The following is a 24656-nucleotide window of genomic DNA, read 5'->3' as shown; positions in this document are numbered from 1 at the left end:
AAATCACAATCTCAAATAAATAAGCACTTCGTTGAATTTGAGCTGTTTGCACAAGATAGGACAGACAGATGCAGACATGCGTTTGCAACCAATACTTTGCCTCTCAGTTACTAAGTCAGGCAAGATAAACCCACGGTCGTAAGTATTCACTGAAATGCCTTACCAAAAATGACCTTGACGCTTCTCTGGATTCTACCCACTGATGAAAATTCAGATTTTCCTGAATAGTGGAATAAGAAAATAAGACGTTTTCTGGGAAGCAAGGTATATATATATATATATATATATATATATATATATTTTTTTTTTTTTTTTTTTTTTTTTCTGAGACAGGGTCTCACTGTGTTGCCCAGGATGGAGTGCAATGGCACCATCTTGATTCACTGCAACCTCTGCTTCCCAGGTTCAAGCGAGCCTCTCACCTCAGCTTCCTGAGTAGCTAGGACTACAGGCATGTGCCACCATGCCCAGCTAATTTTTGTGTTTTTAGTAGAGATGAAGTTTCACCATGTTGGCCAGGCTGGTCTTGAACTCCTGACCTCAAGTGATCCATGTGCCTCGGCCTCCCAAAGTGCTGGGATTACAGGCGTGAGCCACCGCGCCTGGTGGCAAGGTATATTTTCTATGCTGTGGAACAAATTACCACAAACTTAGTGGATAAAGAAGCTGAGCATGGCTTTACTGGATCCTCTACTTAGGGTCTCACAAGCTTTATTCAAGGTGTTGGCCAGACTGCATTCTCATTTGGAGGCTCAACTAAGGAAGAACCTGCTTCCAAACTAACACAACTTATTTGAGAATGTATTTCCTTGTGAATATATTTTTGAAGACCCCGGCTTTTTGTAGCCATTTTTCGGAGGCTGTTGGCAGATCCTACAGGGCACCCATCATTCCTTATGTGAGTTTCCTTAACATAGCTCCTAGCTTGTCCAGCCAGCAAGGAAAATCTCTCTTTCTTCAGTCTACTAACATGGAATTTTATATAATGTAATATAATCACAAGAGTAACACCCCATCACCTGTGTCATAGTTTCTTGGTTAGAAGCAAGTCACAGGTCCCACCTACACTCATGGGGAGATCACACAAAGGCACAAACACCATGAGGTGGAAAATCACTGGGGTTGGGGGTCACTATAGGGATAGGGTCTGCTTGTCACACAAGAAAGAGCCATAGATTGTATATAGACAATCCAAACAGATAATACAGTCATGGGTATAACTGGAAAGAATCCTAGGTGGCGGCAGAAATCATGGGCTCCAGTCCTGGCTGTGTTAGTAACTTAGATCACATATACACAGCAAGTTCTCTAAACCTCAATTTCCTTAGTTTATAAATAAAATAAGGTTGTGGAGACAGCTTTGGATTGCCAAGACCAGCTTGGCTGGGGAGACCCTAACCCAGCAGCGCTAGAGGAATTGAAGACACACACACAGAAATATAGAGGTGTGAAGTGGGAAATCAGGGGTCTCACAGCCTTTAGAGCTGAGAGCCCTGAACAGAGATTTACCCAGATATTTATTAACAGCAAGCCAGTCATTAGCATTGTTTCTATAGATATTAAATTAACGAAAAGTATCCCTTATGGGAAATGAAGGGATGGGCCAAATTAAAGGAATAGGTTGGGCTAGTTAACTGTAGCAGGAGTGTGTCCTTAAGGCACAGATCGCTCATGCAATTGTTTGCGGCTTAAGAATGCCTTTAAGCGGTTTTCTGCCCTGGGCGGGCCAGATGTTCCTTGCCCTCATTCTGGAAAGCCCACCACCTTCCAGCATGGGCGTTATGGCCATGATGAACACGTCACAGTGCTGCAGAGATTTTGTTTATGGCCAGTTTTGTGGCCAGTTTATGTCCAGATTTTGGGGGGCTTGTTCCCAACATTGGATGTTAATTACATAAATGCATAGTAAAATATCATGGAAGCACTATCATTCACCTTTTGCATAAGTTAGAAATGATCCCACTAAAAGCTTATGAGTTTATGGTAGAATTGATATGCCCAGTTCTGAAGAGCAACCTGGCAATACGTATCATGCCATTAAAATGTTCATACCTGTGATGGTTAACTTTACGTGTCAACTTGATTGAGCTACAGGATATTTAGATATTTGGTTAAATATTATATGTGGGTGTGTCTGTAAAGATGTTTCTGGATGAGATATGACATTTGAATCTGTAGGCTGAGTAAAGGAGATTGTCCTTGCCAAGGTGAGTGGACCTCATCCAATCTGTTGAAAGCCTGAATATAATAAAAGGCTGAATAAGAAAGAGTTATTTTTCTCTGTCTCACTGCCTTTGAGCAGGGACATTGGTTTTTTCCTGCCTACTCAAACATGAACTGGAACTGACTCCATTGGCTCTTCTGAGTCTCAGGCCTTTGGACTTAGACTGTAACTGACACCATTGGCTCTCCTGGTTCTCCAGCTTGTCAGCTGCAGATCTCAGGACTTTTCAGCCTCCATAATCATGTAAGCCAATTCTTAATAGTAAATACTTATGTAAATTTCATATTGGTTCTGTTTCTCTGAAGCACCTAGACTAATACAACATCCTTTGTCAAAGTAATCCCATTCCTGGGATTTTATACCACTAAAATGTAAAATTCAAAAGATTTGTGTAAAATAAGCTGTATGCACTATGTTATTAACTACAGTGTTGTTTTTTTTTATTTTACTTTAAGTTCTTGGCTACATGTGCTGAACATGCAGGTTTGTTACACATATGTATACACATAGGTATACATGTGCCATGGTGGTTCGCTGCACCTATCAACCTGTCATCTAGGTTTTTTTTTTTTTGAGATGGAATCTCGCTCTGTCACCCAGGCTGGAGTGCAGTGGCGCGATCTCAAGCTCCGCCTCCCGGGTTCACGCCATTTTCCTGCCTCAGCCTCCCCAGTAGCTGGAACTACAGGCACCCGCCCGGCTAATTTTTTGTATTTTTTTAGTAGAGACGGGGTTTCGCCGTGTTAGCCAGGATGGTCTCGATCTCCTGACCTCGTGATCCGCCCGCCTCAGCCTCCTAAAGTGCTGGGATTACAGGCGTGAGCCACCGCGCCCGGCTGTTATCTAGGTTTTAAGCCCCGCATGCATTAGGTATTTGTCCTAACACTCTCCCTAGTGTTATTTCTAATAATGAAAAAGTGGAAATAATACACATGTTTAACAATTGGAGAAGGGCTGCATAGATTATAGCACATTCACTTCAAAGAAAATTATGCAAGCATTAAACTAATTATCATGAAGAATACAGAATCACAAGGGAAGCACATGGGAAAGGGTTTACAATTAGACATTAATTTACTTTTTTAAAAGTAGAACATAAAATTATATAAACACTACAGTAACAAGTAAGAAAAAGTAAATAATGAAGAAAATCCATATGCTTGGGTCATGGAATTACAATACAATTTTTAAAAATAACTTTCCTTTACCAATAGACATTGTTAAAGACAATAAATAAAAAATATAAAATAGGCTGGGTGCGGTGGCTCATGCCTGTAATCCCAGCACTTTGGGAGGCTGAGGAGGGTAGATCACCTGAGGTTGGGAGTTCAAGACCAGCCTGACCAACATGGAGAAACCCTGTCTCTACTAAAAATACAAAATTAGCCTGGTGTGGTGGTGCATGCCTGTAATCCCAGCTACTCAGGAGGCTGAGGCAGGAGAATCGCCTGGGAGGCGGACTTTGCGGTGAGCCGAGATCGCGCCAATGCACTCCAGCCTGGGCAACAAGAGAGAAACTCCATCTCAAAAAAAAGCATAAAATAAAAACAATGAGAGAGTTACATTGTCAGTGGTTCTTAACTGAAGTGGACTTTAGAATTTGAAAACACTATACCTAAGTTCTACTTTGTGAAGATTGTGAGGTGGGGTTGGGGCACTCATATACTTAAAACACATACATACACAACACCCCAACCCACCGCTCCACACTGAAATACACAGGTGATTCTGATGCATATGGATAGGTAAATTTTCAGCATAAAGTTTCACATGGAGAATAAGGGAGATAGTCTAGTGAGAAGCTGAGCATTGCCTATGAGGCACTTTGGGTGATGAAGACCAGGCTGTTCTTAGTGTGCACCTGGACTGCTGCAGCCACTGTCCTTAGCATTTGTAGCTTGTGGGCATTCTGAGGCATCGCCCTCTGGGCAGGATTTCTCCACAAGGCGGAAGGCCTCCAGGAACTCATTGATATCAATGTGGCCATCTTTGTTGAAATCAATGCTCCGAGCAAGGTCACAGATGCAGTCATCTGTAATGTCGATATTCATGTGAGAGCTGAACAGCTTCCAGGTCTGCCTGAACTCGTCCAGTGAGATGAACCCTTATCAGAGGGAGGAAATCACTTCAGTGAGTTAGTCTAGTTTTTAATGTTCATTTTCTCTGACATTCTTACAAGGACACCTGCTCCCTACTGCTAAACAGAGAGACACACAAATCCTAGTATCTAATTTAAACTCCCAAGAGGATCACACAAACCCACTGGCTCACCAGTGATTTTCAGCTGGGAGTAATTTTGCTCCCCTCCCTCCAGGGGACATTTGGCAATGTCTGGAGACATTGTTGTTTGTTATGACTAAGATGGAGGTGAGGTGCTACTGGCATCTAATAAAGAAAGGCCAGACATGCTGCCAAACGTCTTATAATGCACAAGATGGACCCTAAAACAAAGAATTATCAACAGTACCACTGTTGAGAAACCCTGCATTTAATCATCTCAAACATATCCTAATTTATTCTGGCCATTAAAATCCTTTGGACCCCACACATCTATAGTCAATTGATTTTTTTACAAGGGTCCCAACATCATTTAATGGGGAAATAATAGTTTTTTTCAACAATGATGGGGGACAAGCAGATATTCACATGCAAAAAGAGTAAAGCTAGATACCTACCTAACACTATATAAAAAAAACTAACTCTATATGGATCAAAGACCTAAATGTAAGCGCTAAAACTCTAAAACTCTTACAAGCAAACATAAGTGTAAATCTTTGTGATCTTAGGTTATGCAACAGTTTTTTTTTTTTTTTTTTTTGAGAGGGAGTCTCGCTCTGTCACCCAGGCTGGAGTGCAGTGGCAAAATCTCAGCTCACTACAAGCTCTGCCTCCTGGGTTCACACCATTCTCCTGCCTCAGCCTCCCGAGTAGCTGGGACTACAGGCACCCGCCACCACTCCCGGCTAATTTTTTGTATTTTTAGTAGAGACGGGGTTTCACCATGTTAGCCAAGATGGTCTCGATCTCCTGACCTCGTGATCCACCTACCTCGGCCTCCCAAAGTGCTGGGATTACAGGCGTGAGCCACCGTGACCGGCCTATGCAACAGTTTTATAGCTAAAAAAAGCTATAACACCAAAAGCATAAACAACAAAAGAAAAAATAAATTGGACTTTTTCAAAATTAAAAACTTTTGGGTATCAGGCTGGTCGCAGTGGCTCACGCCTGTAATCCCAGCACTTTGGGAGGCAGAGGTGGGCGGATCACAAGGTCAGGAGTTTAAGACCAGTCTGGCCAATATGGTGAAACCCCGTCTCTACTAAAAATACAAAAATTAGCTGGGCATGGTGGCAGGTGCCTGTAGTCCCAGCTACTCAGCAGGCTGAGGCAGAAGAATTGCTTGAACCCAGGAGGCGGAGGTTGCAGTGAGCCAAGATCGTACCACTGCACTCCAGCCTAGGTGACAGAGCGAGACTCCATCTCAAAAAAAAAAAAAAAACTTTCGGGCATCAAAGGACACTACCAAGAAAGTGAAAAGACAATCCACAAAATCAGAAAAAAAATTTGCAAGGCATATGTCTGATACTATCCTAGTACCCAGAATATATGAATAACTCTTACAACTCAAATAAAAAGACAAATAGCCCAATTTAAAAATGGACAAAGGATTTGAATAGACATTTCTCCAAAAGAGATATACAAATGGCCAATAAGCACATGAAAATGTTCAACATCATTAGTTATTAAGGAAATGAAAGTCAAAACTGCAGAATGGGTATAATAAAAACTAAAAAAAAACCCCACAAAAAACAAAAATGGAAAATAACAAGCATTGGTGAGGATGTAGAGAAACTGGAACCCTCATACATTGTTGGTGGCAATATAAATATGTACAGCTACTGTGAGAAATGATTTGGTAATTCCTCAAAAAGTTAAACATAGAATCACCATATGACCAGGCAATTACACTCCTAGATATAAACCCAAGAAAACTGAAAACACATATTGACACAAAAAGTCACACATGAATGTTCATAGCAGCATTGTTCATAATAGCCAAAAGTAGAAACAATCCAAAGTCAATCAACTAATGACTGGATAAATAAAAGTTCTGTCCACACAGTGGAATATTATTCAGTCATAAAAAAGGAATGAAAAACTGATACTGCTGCAACATGGATGAATCTTGAACACAGGCTAGGTGACATAATCCAGACACCAAAGGCCATATTTTGACTCCATTTATATCAAATGTCCAGAACAGGCAAATCCATAGAGACAGAAAGTAGATTAGTGGTTGCCAGGGACTCGTGGAGGAGGGATAGGGAATGAGGAGTAATTGCTAATAGGTATGAGATTTCTTTCTGGGGTGATTAAAATGTTCTAGGCCAGGTGCAGTGGTTCACGCCTGTAATCCCAGCACTTTGGGAGATCTAGGTAGGTGAATCACGAGGTCAGGAGATCGAGACCATCTTGGCTAACATGGTGAAATCCTGTCTCTACTAAAAATACAAAAAAAAAAAAAAAAAAAATAGCCAGGTGTGGTGGCACACGCCTGTAGTCCTAGCTACTCAGGAGGCTGAGGCAGGAGAATCACTTGAACCCGGGAGGTGGAGGTTGCAGTGATCCGAGATTGTGCCACTGCACTCCAGACTGGGTGACAGAGGGAGACTCCGTCTCAAAAAAAAAAAAAAAAAAAAGTTCTAAAATTAGATAGTGGTGATGGTTACACAATCTTGTGACTATACTGAGAACCACTAAGTTGCATACTTCATACAGGTGAATTATATGGTTTGTGAATTATGCCTTAAAAGAAACCAATAATAACATTGAAAAAAGCCTTTGGACCATTGCGGGAACAGGATGAGGATGTACAGGACCTCACCATATTTTTTTTGTAACTTCCTGTAAATCTATAATTATTTCGAAATTTAAAGTTAAAAAAACATTTTGGGAGTGAGGTTGCAAACGCCTTTCTATTCTAAGCACTTTTCATTACTTTGTGGCTATCTTCGATGGTAATATAAAGGATATCACATCTTTCTTTCTTTCTTCTTTTTTTTTTCTGCGGCAGAGTCTCACTCTGTCGCCGGGGCTGGAGTCCAGTGGCACGACCTCGGCTCACTGCAACCTCCGCCTCCCGGGTACAAGCAATTCTCCTGCCTCAGCCTCCCAAGTACCTGGGATTACGGACATGTGCCACCACGCCTGCCTAATTTTTGTATTTTTAGTAGAGACTAGGTTTCTTCATGTTGGCCAGACTGGTCTCGAACTCCTGACTTCAGGTGATTCACCTGCCTCAGCCTCCCAAAGTGCTGGGATTAAGGCAGGAGCCACCATGTCCAGAGGATATCACATCTTCTAATAATTATTCTTCCTATAAGAAGCTCTCATTCAGTTTGTCTTCATTCTTCTCTGCCCCACTTCTTTCTCTATGGGCTGCTTATACTACTCAAGTACTTTCCTAGTTTCTGTCATTTATAAGCACTAATCTTCTTACCTTGCTCTCCAAATGCCTGAGTGGAGATGAATGAGGATGAATCAGGAAGGAGATTAAGGGTTTAAGGTAAAATACTTGCAGTGCTTCAAAAGTGATAGAATAATGAGTGCCTTTACCTGAATGATCACTGTCTATGATCCTAAAAATGGTCTCTAGGTTGGATCGGTTTCGATACAATGTTTCCAGCAAACTTGATTGTATGTTCTGCAAGAAAAAATTCATTTTCCTTCTTTGTCATATGCTTAGGCTTGTTCCAATATATAATTAACACACAATCAACCCTGACAATCACACATTCTTGAAAAAACCTGAAAATATTTTGCCATCCCTCCATTCCCTCTACCCAGTTCAGCCCACCAAATAATCTAGTGGTTTAAGAAGCACCTCACCCATGATGAAAATCTTCTAAAATTGACTGGTGATAGTTGCACATACAGGTTGTGTATGCCTTGTCTGAAATGCTTGGGACCAGAAATGTTTTGAATTTTGGATTTTTTCGGACATTGTAATATTTACATGTACATAATGAGATATCTTGGGTATGGGACCCAAGTTTAAACATAAAATTAATTTTTGTTTCATATACACCTTATACATCTAGCCTGAATGTAATTTTTGTTTGTTTGTTTTGAGATGGAGTTTCACTCTTGTTGTCCAGGCTGGAGTGCAATGGCCCAATCTCAGCTCACTGCAACCTCCGCCTCCTGGGTTCAAGCGATTCTCCTGTCTTGGCCTCCCAAGTAGCTGGGATTACAGACATGCACCACCACGCCCGGCTAATTTTTGTATTTTTAGTAGAGACGGGGTTTCTCCATTTTGGTCAGGCTAGTCTCGAACTTCCGACCTCAGGTGATCTGCCCGCCTCGGTCTCCCAAAGTGCTGGGATTACAAGCATGAGCCACCGTGCCTGGTTGCCTGAAGGTAATTTTATAAAATATTCTTAATAATTCTGTGCATGAAACAAACTTTGCATACATTGAACCATCAGAAAGCAAAGGTGTTAGATGTGGAATTTTTCACTTGTGGCATCGTGTTGGCACTCAAAAAGTTTTGGACTTTGGAGCCTTTCAGATTTGTTTTTTTAAACAGAGTCTTGCTGTGTTGCCCAGGCTGGAGTGCAGTGGCATGGTCTTGGCTCACTGCAACCTCTGCCTCCTGGGTTCAAGCAATTCTCCCACCTCGCCTCCCAATAGCTGGGTCTACAGGCATATGCCACCACACCCAGCTAATTTTTGTATTTTTAGAAGAGACGGGGTTTCATCGTGTTGGCCAGGCTGGTCTCGAACTCCTGGCCTCAAGTGATCCACCCTCCTCAGCCTCCCAAAGTGCTAGGATTACAGGAGTGAGCCACCGCACCCAGCCGAATTATACACTTTAAATGGATGAATTGCATGGTATGTAAATTATATTGCAGTAACACTGTTAAAAGAAGTACCTAGCCCAAGGTTGCACATACGTTACATATTTTATAAGCAGTTATTGAATAAATACTTTTTAAGTAGGGTAAGCACCATGGTGTTGAAGAAAGAAAATGGGCCTTGAGGTAAGACAGACCTTGGCTTGAGTCCCAACTTAGTCGTTCTATGACCTCAGGCAAGTTGCTAACCTCTGTGGGCAGTGTCCTCATACGTGTAATGGTGCTGATAATACGTACTTCTTGGAGTGGTTTTGAGGATTAACTGAGGCAATGTATGAAAACCACTTAACACAAAAGCCTGACACATAGAAACTCAAGAAATAGTTATTCCCCTTTCTCACCCATCCAGCTTTTTGGGTTATTACTAGTTGGTTGTTTCTGAATCAAGTTCTCTCTAAGGAGTATCGTAGTCCACATGTGCTCTCATCCACCATTACCACACCGTTACCTCACGACTCAGTTGTTCCTTGGCCAAGTTCTTCAGCCAAGACTTGTACTCCAGCATGTTGTCTGCTGAGCTGTTCACCAGCTGTGGCCTCAGCATCCGCCATGGCAGTCCTAGATGCAACACAGACTCCACCGCTGCTGCCCAGTCACTCAAGGTGATTAAACCTACAGGTGAGAGCTAACTTGTTGCCTTGTCACCTAGAAGTCTAGTTTCCTGCCCAATGGTGTGTATATTTTTATCCTGACATCCTTCTTACTATCTACAGGTAATAGAAATAATGGGCACTGTCACTATTTTTGTTGATAGTAGCAGAGTTGGCTGGAAGCTAGGCTTGCCAGATAAAATACAAGATGTCCAGTTAAATTTTAATTGAAGACAGACAGTAAAGTATATAAAAGTGCCAAATATTGCATAAAAATTATTTGTTGTCTGTTTGTCTGTAATTCAAACTTAATTAGGCATTTTACATTTTTGTTTACTAAATCTGGCAATACTTCTGCAAGCCACATAAAAGTCTTGTAAATGATATCATAAAATATTATATATCTACAGCATTGGTTATTTAAAAAAATTAAACCACCTAAATTCCTTAGAATATATCCCCTGAAACTCTTGGAAGGCTACAGTATGTGTATGTGAAAAGATATTACTATGAATTCATAAATGTTACTGCTGTTTTTAAATAGGGATATATTTTTTCAATGTCCATTAGAAATTCCATTAGTTGAGCAGACAACATTTTTAGCTTGGATAATAAATCATGAAATACCTAGGTAAACACAGACTCAGCTTCAACAAGTCAAGTCATTCATCTTTTGCCAGTCTTATACTCTTATAACTTCTCCCACTTGTTCTTTGCTTGGTTCTGGCCATGTTATCCTTCCGTGACTCTATTTCTTTTCACCCTCTCTATTTGGCTAAGTTCATACTTTGTTAAAAGCTTACAATTTTAAAATTTAGTTAGAATAAATGAGACATTAAGTTGAATAAAATGGAGGATATAGCCAAAGGGAACTTTGGTCACTCATTAAAGCAACAAATATTTATTTGCTAACTAGTGTAAGACAGAGATTTTCTGGCTAGCTTCCTTCCTCTGTGAATCTTTAACTTGATCATTCTTACCGACTTTATCTGCATCATGCTTCTTAAATTCACTGAGAAGATCTGAAGAATGAGCAAACAGCTTCTCCCTCAGAGCTCTCAGAGCCGACTCCTCCACTCTGCTAATCCTGGGACAGGAGATGAAAAGCGACATTTTAACACACTGGTATAGAAAAAATACTTAGAGATTTTACTATATTTCCACTCTCTCTTTCTTAACATATCAGTCTCCCAAGAGCTCAGTTTTTGAGGGAGAGCTCCTTTACTCTTCCCTGTTGTACACAAACAGGATGAGTATGGGGAATGCCGCTGTCCTTCCTGGTATGGGACAGTGGTTAGAGAAGTTCTGGAGAAGGATCACCTCTGTGGTAAAGTTATCTAATCATCCTGTGCTTCAGTTTTCCCACCCGTAAAACAGTGATTAAAATGGTACCTGTCTCCACTTCACAGGATTATTGTGAAGATTACAATGAGTAATTTCATGTACAGCACTTAGAAGAAAGCCTGGCACATAGAAAGCACTCACCAAATAGTATCTATTATCACAATTGTTGTGCATTTCTTGTAATTTATTATCATGTGAAACAGAAGGCAAAATTTATGAATAACAAAATAACACTAGTTTAGTTTTTTCATTCTTATTGGATCAATAGAGTAATGCTGGGCACAGTACTTGGCCCAAAGTAAGTGCTCAATAAATATCTGTAGTTGAATGAACAAGAATATAAAAAGAGGCTTGGCGTGGTGGCTCATGCCTGTAATCCCAGCACTCTGGGAGGCCAAGGTGGGTGGATTCCTTGAGCCCAGGAATTCGAGACCAGCCTTGGCAACATGGCAAAACCCCCCTCTCTACTCAAAGTACAAAAAAAAAAAATTAGCCAGGCGTGGTGGTGTGTCCCTGTAGTCCCAGATGCTTGTGGGGCTGAGGTGGGAGGATCACTTGAACCCAGGAGGTAGAGGCTGCAGTGAGCCAAGATCACACCACTGCACTCCAGCCTGGGTGAAAAAGTAAGACCCTGTCTCAAAAAAAAAAAAAAAAAGAATATAAAAAGAGATAAAAGGTAAGCATACGTTACTTGTAATGTCTTATTGAGGAACCAATCATTCTATAAATAATGACCAGATAACCTATCTTTTCCCGTGTTAAAAGTTAAAAAAAATTAAATCATGTTTGATGAAAATCTTACTGCAATTGAAGGCATTTAACATGACAGTCTTTAAGTGGGCTACATAGATCCTTAGAAGAGTGTGAACCTAGCCTGGCATGGTGGCACGTGCCTATGGTCCCAGCTACTTGGGAAGCTAAGGTGGGGAAATCACCTGAGCCTGGGAGGTCGAGGCTGCAGTGAGCCAAGATCGTGCCACTGCACTCCAGCCTGGACAACCAGAGTGAGACCCTGTCTCAAAAAACACAAAAAATTGTGAACCAGTTAGGCATGGTGGCTCATGCCTATAATCCCAGCACTTTGGGAGGCTGAAGCGGGAGGATCACTTGAGGCCAGGAGCTCAAGACCACCCTGGGCAACACAGCTAGGCTGGGTTTCTTTACAAAAAAAACTTTTAAAAATTAGCCAGGCATGGTGGTGCATGCCTGTAATCTCAGTTACTTGGGAGACTATGGCAGGAGGATTGCTTGAGCCCAGGAGTTTGAGGTTACAGTAAGCTATCTATGATCATGCTACTATACCCTGGCCTTGGTGACAGAGCAAGGCCCTGTCTCTACAAAAGGAAAAGAAAGTGTGAACCACCTAAAATTCACCCCAAATTTCACAGGTATGTGAGCATATGTGAATTTTTTGTAGACAGTTTGTTGTTTTATCAGAGGCTAACAGAAGTATGGGACTCCTAAAAAGTTTAAGAACCACTAGTTAGACAAAGCATTTAAGCTGCTCCTGGTAATCTGTAGTCATGGAGAGTTATGCAGGGATGGAGTAGGGCAATGCCCTTGAAAGCTATCTGGATGTACAAGGCTTTCCTGTCCCTACGTCAAGTAACACTTAGTAAGCACTTACTAAATGCAGAGCTCTACATGGATTATCTCATTAAATCCCTCAACACTCATTGAAGAAAGAACGATAACATGAAGTCCATTATGCCCATTACAGACAGAGATAGTAATTAGGTCGAGGTCACATAGCTACCAAGGAGTGAGGCCAGATACCTATCTGGCTATGCTGGCTCCAAGCTGGCTCTCTATTATTGTGAGAAGTGGATTGAAACAAAAAGTAAATGGACTCTGACTGAGGATTCCTCTAAGAAGAGCATGTTATCAGGCCAGGCATGGTGGCTCACACCTGTAATCCTAGCACTTTGGGAGGCCAAGGCAGGAGGATCGCTTGAGCTCAGGAGTTTGAGACCAGCCTGGGCAGAATAATGAGACTTCGTCTCTACAAAAAATTTTAAAAATTAGCTGGGCATGGTGGTGCATGCCTGTAGTACCAGGTGTGAAGTAGCTGAGTTGGGAGGATCTCTTAAGACTAGCATGTCGAGGCTGCAGTGACCTGTCATCATGCCACTGTACTACAGCCTGGGTGACACAGCGAGACCCTGTCTCACAAAAAAAGAAAAAAAAAGAAAAAAGAAAAACAAGGATGTTATCTTCGGTTTATGGACATTGAGACATCATCAATTATGGCTGCTCAGAGACATTTCCCTCCTTTTTTCTAAGTTCTCCATTATGCTTCATACAGTTGAAGTCACTGGATAAGTGATTTCTGGGTAAATCAGGTGATGTACTTATTTAATGCAATCAATGAAGGTTTCAAAGAGTTGAATGCTTTTTGACTATCTTATTGAAACACACTATTCACTGTAGGGAATCCTACATTACTATTACATTACTACATTACATTACTACATTACATTACTACATTACTATTACTACTATTACTACTGCAGGGAATCCTACACTATTCACTGTAGGATTCACTGTAGGGAATCCTAGAGTGACTCTTTGCAGTGACAACCCCTAAATCCTATGGGATCATAGTTCTGCACTCCAGGTACCAGGGCTCACCCCTGGAGATTCTAATTTGGTAGGGTTGGATGAGGCTCAAATGGCTGATTTTTTATAAAGCTCCACAGATGATTTTGCTGCACAGTAGGTCTGACATTCACTTGGTAGGTTTATATTTTTACATAATTCTTCTTTTTAAGTGAGGCTGGCCTATATTTAATAACTTGAGAATGATTTAAAATAATGCACTTTTACAGCACTCACACAAGGGTAAATGCTAAATACTAACATGTTCTCTATCCACCTGATTTATGCTAGCTTTGCCGATCTTAATTTCTAACTCTGTTAGGCTGAATACTTAAAGAAGCATGTTCAATAGCACTAAAACTGTATCTGTTAGCGTCTTATATACTCTGAGGCCATCTTCGTTGTAGGAGGCAATATTGCATAGACATTAAAAGTGTGGGTTCTGAAATAGAATTGCCTCGGTCAAGGACTACCTTCACTCAAGGACTAGCTGTGTAACCACAGGTCAGATGATTTAACGTCGGTTCTTTAATAATCTCTTCTACAAAACTGAAATTAATAACAATATCTGTTGCATAAATTTACTGTGAGACTGTCCATATAAATTCTTTATAACATTTTGTGGTTGTAATCTCTCAACTAAGAACTCAGAATCATCTCAAAAGCTACCATTTATTTATGTATTTATTTATTTATTTTTATTTTACTTTATTCTATTTTATTTTTGAGATGGAGTCTTGCTCTGTTGCCCAGGCTGGAGTGCAGTGGTGCGATCTCGGCTCACTGCAACCTCCACCTCCTGGGTTCCAGCAATTCTCCTGCCTCAGCTTCCCATGTAGCTGGGATTACAGGCGTGTACCACCACGCCTGGCTAATTTTTTTGTATTTTTAGTAGAGACAGGGTTTCACCATGTTGGCCAGGCTGGTCTCAAACTCCTGACCTCCAATGATCCACCCGCCTCGGCCTCCCAAAGTGCTGGGATTACAGGCGTGAGCCACCGCGCCCGGCCAAAATCTACCATTCGAATAGTATTATATGCTTCCTTCCAGAAAGAAAGGGGCCTCATTAACAAATCTGTGCACTGAATTTCACCTGCAAAATCTCCAGACAGTGAAAGAACCTCTGGCTGTGGCTTGTAGGGGTAACACAAACCCGTTAAAGATGAGAGAAAATAGAAGAGTAACTTCAGAAAGACTTAGTGGTTTAGTAAGCAGACTTTACCCAAGACGCAGCCATGGAGAATAATTTCTTCTTCTTCTTCTTCTTTTTTTTTTTTTTTTTTTTGAGACAGTCTTGCTCTGTTACCCAGGCTGGAGGGCAGTGGCACAATCTTGGCTCACTGCAAACTCTACCTCCCAAGCTCAAGCCATCCTCCCACCTCAGCCTCCCAAGTAGCTGGGACTACAAGAGTACGCCACCACATCAGGCTAATTTTTGAATTTTTTGTAGAGATGGGGTTTTGCCATGTTGCCCAGGCTGGTCTGGAATTCCTGGGCTCAAACTATCCTCCTGCCTTAGTCTCCCAGAGTGCTGGGATTACAGGCATGAGCCACTGTGCCCCACTGAGAATAATTTCTGCAGAAAACAAATTTGTTTCTCCCATTAATGATGGGTAGATAGAGCTATTAGGAGTGTGTGGAGGAGAAGGAAGAGACTCCTACTCTAATGTCTATTGTATTAATAGAACTTCATGCTGACATAGCCAAATTCTGAATTCTCATGTAGAATTTGCATAAATATAACGTTTGACACTTCATTCAAAGCACTATAATTTTTTTTTTTTCTGAAAATCACTCATTGAAAAGTCTTGCCTTTGCCTCATGGTGAGTGTGTGCGTCACCTTGTTAGCTTGATACTGCACGATATGTGGGGTCAGGGCTGGCCCCAGTTTGACATAGGCCCCTCTGTTGCTGCCAACTTCATAGTAGTTGGAGGCAGAAAAGATCGTTAATACCTACATCAAAACAGAAGAGAGACAGGCGTTCACATTCACTGAAGAAACCTTCACCCTCAATCCTATGTGGCCCAACTCAACTGCAGAAGCTGCTGTTTCTCCTAGTGCTCATCTGGGAATCCTTTTCTTTCTTTCTTTCTTTCTTTTTTTCTAAAGTCATCAATGCTAATAGGGCAAGAGTTGTGACTCAAGTCATAGAAATTTGAATTCCGATAGTTTCACAATGTATCTTCTTCACATTTTTATCCCAAGTGAAAATAGCAAGGGTCATAGAAAACACCATATTTGCTTCAACTTAGAGGCAAGCTGGGTATGATAAACCAGGATGGCCACTGCAATGAGCAAGAAGATGAGTTCTGAGAGCTGATGTGGTGCCTTAAAGCAGTTTTCTACGGAATGTTGTGGCTCCTCAGATGGTGTATGAAAGAAGTTTTCACAGTCAATACGTTGGGAAATGCTAGATACTGTATCTCTTCCTGAAGATTTACAGTGGTAGGAAACTAAAGGTACTCAGAAGTCCTGCAATAAAGAAACTTGTACAGTATAACCAGTGGTATTAGGTGAGACAAATATTGTAGGATTTGGAGATGTCCAAAGATTAGTCAGGATGTTAATTGTGCTCCTGAGAAGACAAATGATCCTGAATCCCTGCCTGGGGAGCGACCTGAAGAATAGAGGTGTGGCTGAGAAAACACTGGCCTTATATTTCCATTCATAAAATGGGACCATGTCAGTCAGGGCATTGGTGGACAGTGGCCTTAATCAAACTTTGGGTTTTAAAGAGGACATAAGAGTCAAGGATAAATGACTGTAAAGGACCTAGTTGCTTTGAGCAAGTAGGTAACAAATACAAGGTCTGTAGGTTGTTAGAAACTGAGAGCCTTTGCTCATCCAGGCCTGAGCCCTTCGGACTACTTTGGTGACACACAAGCCTGTACTGCTGCAGAGGGAGCACCCACCTTGCGGTTGTGACAGAATTCATAGCCTTCAGGTTTGCATTCGTGTGAACGGATCAGGAATTGCAGGTTGTATTTTTGTAGCAACTGTTGTGTCACATCAGGCCCAAAATAACAGCCTCCTCCTCGAATAGTGTTGGCCTTGCAGCCCTCTTGAGCCATGGGATCACTCCACAGGATATCTACAACCTGAGAAGACCAAGAGATGATTTCCTTCCCAAAAACTAGATACATATTCATCCACAGTCATTCAAATGAAAGGAAGAGGAGGAGGAAAATATTTGAATAAAAATAAGTGAATAAATGTCCATGCAAGCAATATTTGACATACATTTATATTTTGGACCTCTAAGGTTCCAGAATTTCTTATTACTCACAAAATGAATGTGTGCATGCCTACATATTTGTCGACAAGCATATACCCACTTTCTTGAAAATAAATCTGATATGAAAGCTCAGTATGTAAAACAGATGAAGTTGTCCTGCTAGAAGCTTTGATCATGGCCAGTAGTCGTCAGTCAGTGCCAATGCTCCAGGCTACTGGACATTTGCCCTAAAGAGAAGGCGCAAGTCCTGGGACTGGCAAGAGAGTCTCGTGCATATTCACAAGACCCCAGACGTGGTCCTGGAAAAATGCAATTGACATTTTATTTCTTAAAGTAGTTTAAGAATTTTTTTTTTTTTTACAAATTGCAGAAGAGGCCAGGCATGGTGGCTCACACCTGTAATCCCAGTACTTTGGGAGGCTGAGGTAGGTGGACCATTTGAGGTCAGGAGTTCAAGACCAGCCTGGTCAACATGTGAAATCCCGTCTTTACTAAAAATACAAAAAAATGAGCCAGGCATGGAGGCGCACACCTGTAATCCCAACTATTCAGGAGGCTGAGGCAGGAGAATCACTGTAACCCGGGAGAGGGAGGTTGCAGTGAGCCGAGATCGTGCCACTGCACTCCAGCCTGAGTGACAGAGCAGGACTCCACCTCAAACAAACAAACAAACAAACAAATAAATAAATAATTGCAGAAGAGTTGAGCAATTTTTCTAGCATTTCAGTTTCTACTCTATTATTAATACTCAGGAAAACAATAACTGCCAGTCATACAATACTCAGATGAAATAACTGAATAATTTTGGTCATTGTCATTTAATACTTTCTTTTCTTTTGTTTTTTTTTTTGAGACAGAGTCTCACTCTGTTGCCCAGGCTGGAGTGCAGTGGTGCAATCTCGGCTTACTGCAACCTCCACCTCCCAGGTTCAAGCGATTCTCCTGCCTCAGTCTCTCGAGTAGCTGAGATTACAGGCGTGTGCCACCATGCCCAGCTAATTTTTGTATTTTTTAGTAGAGACAGGATTTCACCATGTTAACCAGAGGCTGTTCTCGAATTCCTAATCTCAGATGATCCTCCCACCTCAGCCTTCCAAAGTGCTGGGATTACAGGCGTGAGCCACCACACTTAGCCAACATTTAATGCTTTCTAAAAGTACTTTTGAAAAGAAAAACTTCATTCGATTTGTAAATATCAAGACATTAACACTGAGTCAGTTTGCAAAAGGAAAGACCTATACTTTATAATTTCAATTCTAAATTGGTGTTGAAGCCCAGATCAATAACTGACAGAACATTAACTAAACTCACCATCTCTTTCTCCGAGGCTTCTAGACTCAGAGTCAGCTGCAACTTCTCTTTCTCACTACCCTCCATCCAATCAATCAGCAAGTTCTGCTAATTTTAGCTCTTAAATAATTCTGAATTTCTTTCTTTCTTTTTTTTTTTTTTTTGAGACGGAGTCTCGCTCTGTCGCCCAGGATGGAGTGCAGTGGCACGATCTCGGCTCACTGCAAGCTCTGCCTCCTGGGTGCATGACATTCTCCTGCCTCAGCCTCCCGAATAGCTGGGACTACAGGCACCCACCACCATGCCTGGCTAATTTTTTTTTGTATTTTTAGTAGAGACGGGGTTTCACCGTGTTAGCCAGGATGGTCTCTATCTCCTGACCTCGTGATCCACCTGTCTCAGCCTCCCAAAGTGCTGGGATTATAGGCATGAGCCACTGCGCCCGGCTGAATTCATTTCTTTATTGGGTGAACTGTACGAGATTGCCATTCTTATGGGTCAGAAATGGTTGAATACCAGCAAGTTCCTATAATTCTGTTAACACTACTACAGGCCAGGCACAGCAGCTCAGGCTGGGTGCAGTGGCTCACGTCTGTAATCCCAGCACTTTGGGAGGCCAAGGTGGGTGATTGCTTGAGCCTCAGGAGTTCAAGACCAGCCTGGGCAACATGGTGAAATGCTATCTCTTCAAAAAATACAAAAATTAGCCAGGCATGGTGGTGCACACCGGTAGTCCCAGCTACTGGGGAGGCTGAGGTAGGAGGATCATCTGAGCCTGGGAAGTACAGGCTGCAGTGAGTCATGATCATGCCACTGTACTCCAGCCTGGGCAACTGGAGTGACATTGTCTCAAAGAAAAACAAAAACAAAAACAAAACAAGCTCACAATAATCATCTCCCACCTGGACGGCTACAACAGCCTTTTCAGGGCTCTCTCTGCCATAGTCATCATCGGTGAAGTCGGCTGCCTAAGCCATCTATTTTGGCAAGTAATGTTAGCGCCTACTCAATGTCCATTCTCCTCTTCCTTCTTCCGTACTGACAGAACTGCGGGTTTGGGGTGGCAGGGTGCCTCGCTGCATACTACTTACTCTCCAAGTCTCCCCTGCAGCTAGGGGTGGCCATGTGACACAGTTCTAGAGATCTGGGGACAGCTCTTGCCTGGTAACAGAGGAAAGAAGCTGCTGCCTAGCCCTTTTGGCCTTGAACTATGGCAGCTATATTACTGACACATTAAAAAAAATAGCACACAATAGCATCCAACAAATCGTAGCTTATCTTCTTACCCTACTAGTGCTCAATCACTAACCCAAGTATTATCAGGCAATAGAGCCTAACAGCCACACATCCCCATCTTTTATAAAACTCTAAAACATATGAGTCATTAGGCAAATACTAGTGTCCTTCTGGGGTGTTACCCCAGAAAGAGAGAGAAAGAGGGGCCTCAAAACATACCCTGAGTTTCCATGGAAGGGAGAGGTTTGACCTGTTGGCAGCCACATGGTAGGAAGCAGCGCCTGGCCACGCTCACCTGCCTCCACTCCTCCTGAGTGGGCTTCCGCAGCTCTCCGGCTTCAGAGTCTGCTTCTGAGGCTGAGCGGGAGGGCTCCTCTTTCTCTCCGGTCACCAGGAGGCCTGCTTGCTGCCGGCACCGCTCTAGCTCCAGTTCCACGGAGCTCCGCACCTGCCGGGAGAGCTCCCGCCAGTCCAGGGAACCGCTGCAGGGGATGCTGGAGGACCTGCTGGTTTTCTGGGCCTTGTAGGAGCCAAGCCGAAGGGGCGAAGAGGGAAGAGAGCGGCTTTCGGGGAGAAACCATGGGATGGGTCCCTGTGCAGAGCTCTTCTGGTTGGCTTTTCTCTTCTCCTCCATCTGCTTCTCACTCTTCTGTCTCGTTTTGCACCTCATGGTGGAAACTATCTAAACACGTCCAGAAAGAGATACAGATGCTGGAATGAAACTGTAGGCCCAGACAGGTGTGGTGGCTCACTCCTGTAATCCTAGAACTTTGGGAGACTGAGCCCAGCAGAACCCTCAAGCCCAGGAGTTCAAGACCAGCCTGAGCAACATGGCAAGACCCTGTCTCTACAAAAAATACAAAAAAATGAGCTGGTCATGGCGGCACATGCCTGTAGTCCCAGCTACTAGGGAGGCTGAGGTGGGAGGATCACTTGAGCCCAGAAGGTCAAGGCTGCAGTAAACTGAGATTGAACCACTGCACTCCAGCCTGAGCAACAGAGGGAGACCCTGAAAAAAGAAAGAAAGAAAGAAAAGAAACAGAGAAGCCAGGTGCGGTGGCTCACGCCTGTAATCCCAGCACATTGGGAGCCCGAGGCAGGCTGATCACCTGAGGTTGGGAGTTCGAGACCAGCCTGACCAACATGGAGAAACCCCATCTCTACTAAAAATACAAAATTAGCTGGACGTGGTGGTGCATGCCTGTAATCCCAGCTACTTGGGAGGCTGAGGCAGGAGAATTGCTTGAACCCGGGAGGTGGAGGTTGCGGTGAGCCAAGATTGCACCATTGCACTCCAGCCTGGGCAACAAGAGTGAAACTCCATCTCAAAAAAAAATAAACAATAAAAAAGAGAGAGAGAAAGAAAGAGAAAGAAAAAAGAAAGAGAAAGAAAGAAGAGGAAGAAAAAGAAAGAAAGAGAGAAAGGAAAGAAAGAAGGGAAGGAAGGAAGGAAGGAACTGTAGGTCCTTTGAGAGTACCACTTTGACACCCAGGTCAGTCCTAAACACTGGTGCCCACAGACACGTGCTGGTCGGTTCACTGTTCCTGGCCTGGGACAAGGTAAGTACAGCCCTTGAGAGTAAGTCTGAGAAACATTTATAGCAATATGATATTGTCATGACAGTCAAGCACATGATCAGTGGGCTTGTATCTTTTGTTTGTATTTCCTTTTTCTTTTTTTTTTTAAACTTTTATTTTAGGTTTGGGGGTATATGTGAAGGTTTGTTACATAGGTACACACATGTCACGGGGGGTTGTTTTACATATTATTTCATCATTTTTCTAATAATTCATATTTATTGTATTTTACAAAAGTATTGATCTGCAACAAATTGGAAGTTTATAAAACCTGGTCCTTCACATATAACTCAAGAAACACTAACCTAGTTCATCGTTTCTGTCTGGGAGACCAGTGATTTTTTTAGACAAGGATAGGAAAGGGCAACTCTGTCTCAGGCCAGTCCTCATTGACTTTCCTGTCATTCCACAGATGCTAAAACAAAGAAAAAGAATCAAAGTATATAGGTGAGAAATAGGAAGGGGAAAAACTTGACTCTTGCTGCAGAGGAGGCAGCACTTAATGGTACTTTAGAGGAAGTGCTCTTGTACCCATTATCTTGCCTGTTGGGGAAGGACAGGGGAGCGGAGGGAGCTCCTCTTTTCGGCCTGGACCTAATCAGAAAGACACTCCTTGCCACAGGGAATTGAATAGAGTCCCTCTCACTTGCGGTCATCATGGCACTGGGACTGGGCTGAGGACATAAGTGGCACGAATTCTGATCAGGGGTCAGGCCACAGAGCAGATTGTAGCAGCGAGCAAAAAGAGAGAGCAGCCATTCCTGCTGTGCCTCAGTGCTATGGTGAACCCCGAGGGGGAAGACTTCCATGGTATATCCACAATAAAGGGCTTGTTCACAAAAGGAACTCTGCGTGAGCACATAATCAAAGAACGAGAACTTTCTGCAAATAGATCTAAGGACTGTGATACAAGAAAGCCATGTCCCAGCTTGGACTGGCTTAGGGCAAGAACAAAGAAGGACACCCAGAGAGGGGCAGCAGAGCTGACTGATGTTTGAAGGACAGTCCAGAGTGAAGAGAATAGAACAGAGCTTATTATCTGACATTGGACAAGCGTTAATCACTTTCTAGGCAGTTCCAATCTTGGGCATAGAGAGTGCAAAGCCACAAAATGTAAACCAACTCATAACAACCTTCTTGCTCCTTGTTGGCACACAGTGAGGGCCAGTCCACCAGTCCCACCTCTTCCGATTCTCAGGTATTTTATTATTATATTTTTTTAGATGGAGTCTCGCTCTGTCACCAGGCTGGAGTGCAGTGGTGCGATCTCAGCTCACCAAAACCTCTGCTTTATATTCCCAAGCAATTCATATTGACTCAAACTCATGTTCTTAATTCAAAAGAAAATCTCTGCAAATAAGCAGACCCTCCTTGTTAGAAGATGGTTTATTTAATGGTACTGGAGAAAGCCCTGATGACTAGCAAATGATTCCTCCCATTCACACACATTCCTCTCCTGGTAAGAAGTCCTATTAATGACTGTTTTCCCCATCTTATGTTTCCAGTGATTTTTAACATCCACTGTAGACTGATGTCCCACACCTTAACCTAGTGGAGGGGAGGCTCCAGTACACGAGGGATTGTAACTGGCCCTGCTAGGGTCACCTGCAGCCTGCAGATAGGTCTTGCTTGCCTTGCAATGTTCATAAAATTTTTAAAATGGTATTTTGACATTTGAAATTTGGAGGATTTTATATTAAGGTCTAGATTTTGCTTTAAAAGTCTCCTGAAAAATCTTCTAATACTGGCTCATAAGTGAGTAGCTGCTTCCTACTTTAACATGGGCAAAATCTGTCCAGTTCTCATCTAGGTTTGCAACCCGGCATTGTTCTGTCCCATCTTTGCTTCAACAAAAATGTAGCTCATTTACTATTTATAATAATCAGGCAGAAAAAATATTGTGCCTTCTGCTTTCAATACTATCTCTGCAATAAGGAGAAATTAACATTTATCCTTATCTTACATATGGAAAACTTAGTAACTGTAGAGTTTTTTTGTCAGATTCTTCTGGGTATTTTCTTTCTTATAATAAAAATTAGAAGCACTGGTAAGGAACAATCAGAACTGATATTCTTTTTCTATCTTTGTTAGGAGACTTACATGGCCAATTGGATGACTTAATATTTATATTTTATAAGGTATGAATGTTCAAATTAAGTTGCTTTCTTGCTCTGAGGCTTAATTTAGAAGCTCAAATTCAGTATCAATTGAACAAATGCTTAAATATTACTTGAATTTTTAAAATGTTATTATTTACTTTTATTTTTTTTTTGAGATAGGGGTCTCACTCTCACTTAGGCTGGAGTGCAGTGGTGCAATCTCGGCTCGCTCAATCTCCGCCTCCCAGATTCAAGCAATTCTCCTGCCTCAGCCTCCCGAGTAGCTGGGAGTATAGGCGCGCATCACCACGTCCAGCTAATTTTTGTACTTTTAGTAGAGACGGGGGTTTCACCATGTTGGCCAGGATGGTCTCCATCTCTTGACCTCGTGATCCACCCGCCTCGGCCTCCCAAAACGCTGGGATTACAGGCGTGAGCCACTGTGCCCGGCCCAGGTAATTTTATTTTAAGGATGTTGTTATCTGCTCCAAGCAGCATCCCTAACTTGAGGAGATTAATAGTGTTAATATGTATTGAGCCTTTTCCAAATAGGCGCTGTTCTGGGCATTTTCTATAAATTAGTTGATTAACCACCATACCACTCCTATAAGATAGCATCTTTTATAGTACAGATAAGAAAACTGAGGCACAAAATACTAAGACTCTTCCAGGACTGAATCCAGATAGTCTGACTCTGGAGCCCATACCTCTCTGTACTTCTCTCTCAAGTAGTCCTTGGACTGTATCATTTGCTACATCACCCTCTCTCCAGAGCTTTGCAAACCAAACATTGGGAAGTTAGTTTTTTGCTAAGCCACAGAAAATAAACTTTTCGTTAGCATTCTTTCCCAGAGTTCCTTCTTCTATGTTTACATAATTAAATATGATTCTTCCCATGAGATAATTTGCTCTTCTGTGGCTTGCTGTCTCTGCCTCCAGACATACATGCAGCTGGACAGAATGTTTGAGTTGAAAGTTTGTGAGAAAATCAAGATACAACTGATGGCTAGGTGTGGTCACTTATGCCTATAATCCCAACACTTTGGGAGGCCAAAGTGGGAGAATTACTTGAGCCCAGGAATTCAAGACCAGCCTGGGCAACATAGTGAGACCCCATCCCTATAAATACTTTTTTTTTTTTTTGGAGACAGAGTCTCACTCTGTCGCCAGGGTGGAGTGCAGTGGCACAATCTTGGCTCACTGCAGTCTCTGTCTCCTGGGTTCAAGTGATTCTCCTACCTCAGCCTTCTGAGTAGCTGGGACTACAGGCGCACGCTGCCATGCCTGGCTAATTTTTTTGTATTTTTAGTAGAGACGGGGTTTCATCATGTTGGCCAGGATGGTCTTGATCTCCTGACCTCGTGATCCACCCATCTCAGCCTCCCAAAGTGCTGGGATCACAGGCATGAGCCACCGCATACAGCATAATTTTTTTTTTTTTTTTTGACACGGAGTCTCGCTGTGTCGCTCAGGCTGGAGTGCAGTGGCACGAGCTCAGCTCACCAAAACCTCTGCCTCCCAGGTTCAAGCGATTCTCCTGCCT

General features: G+C 42.4%; 1 protein-coding gene across 1 annotated transcript in view; it reads right to left on the bottom strand.

The window, feature by feature from the left end:
* Nucleotides 1-1521: 1521 nt before the first annotated feature.
* PPEF2 (protein phosphatase with EF-hand domain 2) overlaps nt 1522-24656 on the bottom strand; it is a 39210-nt gene continuing 16075 nt past the window's right edge. Inside the window, exons 10-16 of the mRNA XM_034958651.3 lie at nt 19732-20118; nt 16588-16773; nt 15486-15628; nt 10712-10818; nt 9590-9753; nt 7841-7928; nt 1522-4328 (exon numbers count right to left, since the gene is read on the bottom strand). Of these exons, the coding sequence (XP_034814542.1) occupies nt 4075-4328; nt 7841-7928; nt 9590-9753; nt 10712-10818; nt 15486-15628; nt 16588-16773; nt 19732-20118 (1329 nt within the window). The 3' untranslated portion in view covers nt 1522-4074. The remainder of the gene's footprint in view (nt 4329-7840; nt 7929-9589; nt 9754-10711; nt 10819-15485; nt 15629-16587; nt 16774-19731; nt 20119-24656) is intronic.

Source organism: Pan paniscus, chromosome 3, assembly GCF_029289425.2.
Source record: "Pan paniscus chromosome 3, NHGRI_mPanPan1-v2.0_pri, whole genome shotgun sequence".
In the NCBI taxonomy this organism is placed as follows: Eukaryota; Metazoa; Chordata; class Mammalia; order Primates; family Hominidae; genus Pan; species Pan paniscus.
The sequence above is the reverse complement of the archived record's forward strand: the minus strand, read 5'-3'. Positions and strand labels throughout refer to the sequence as shown.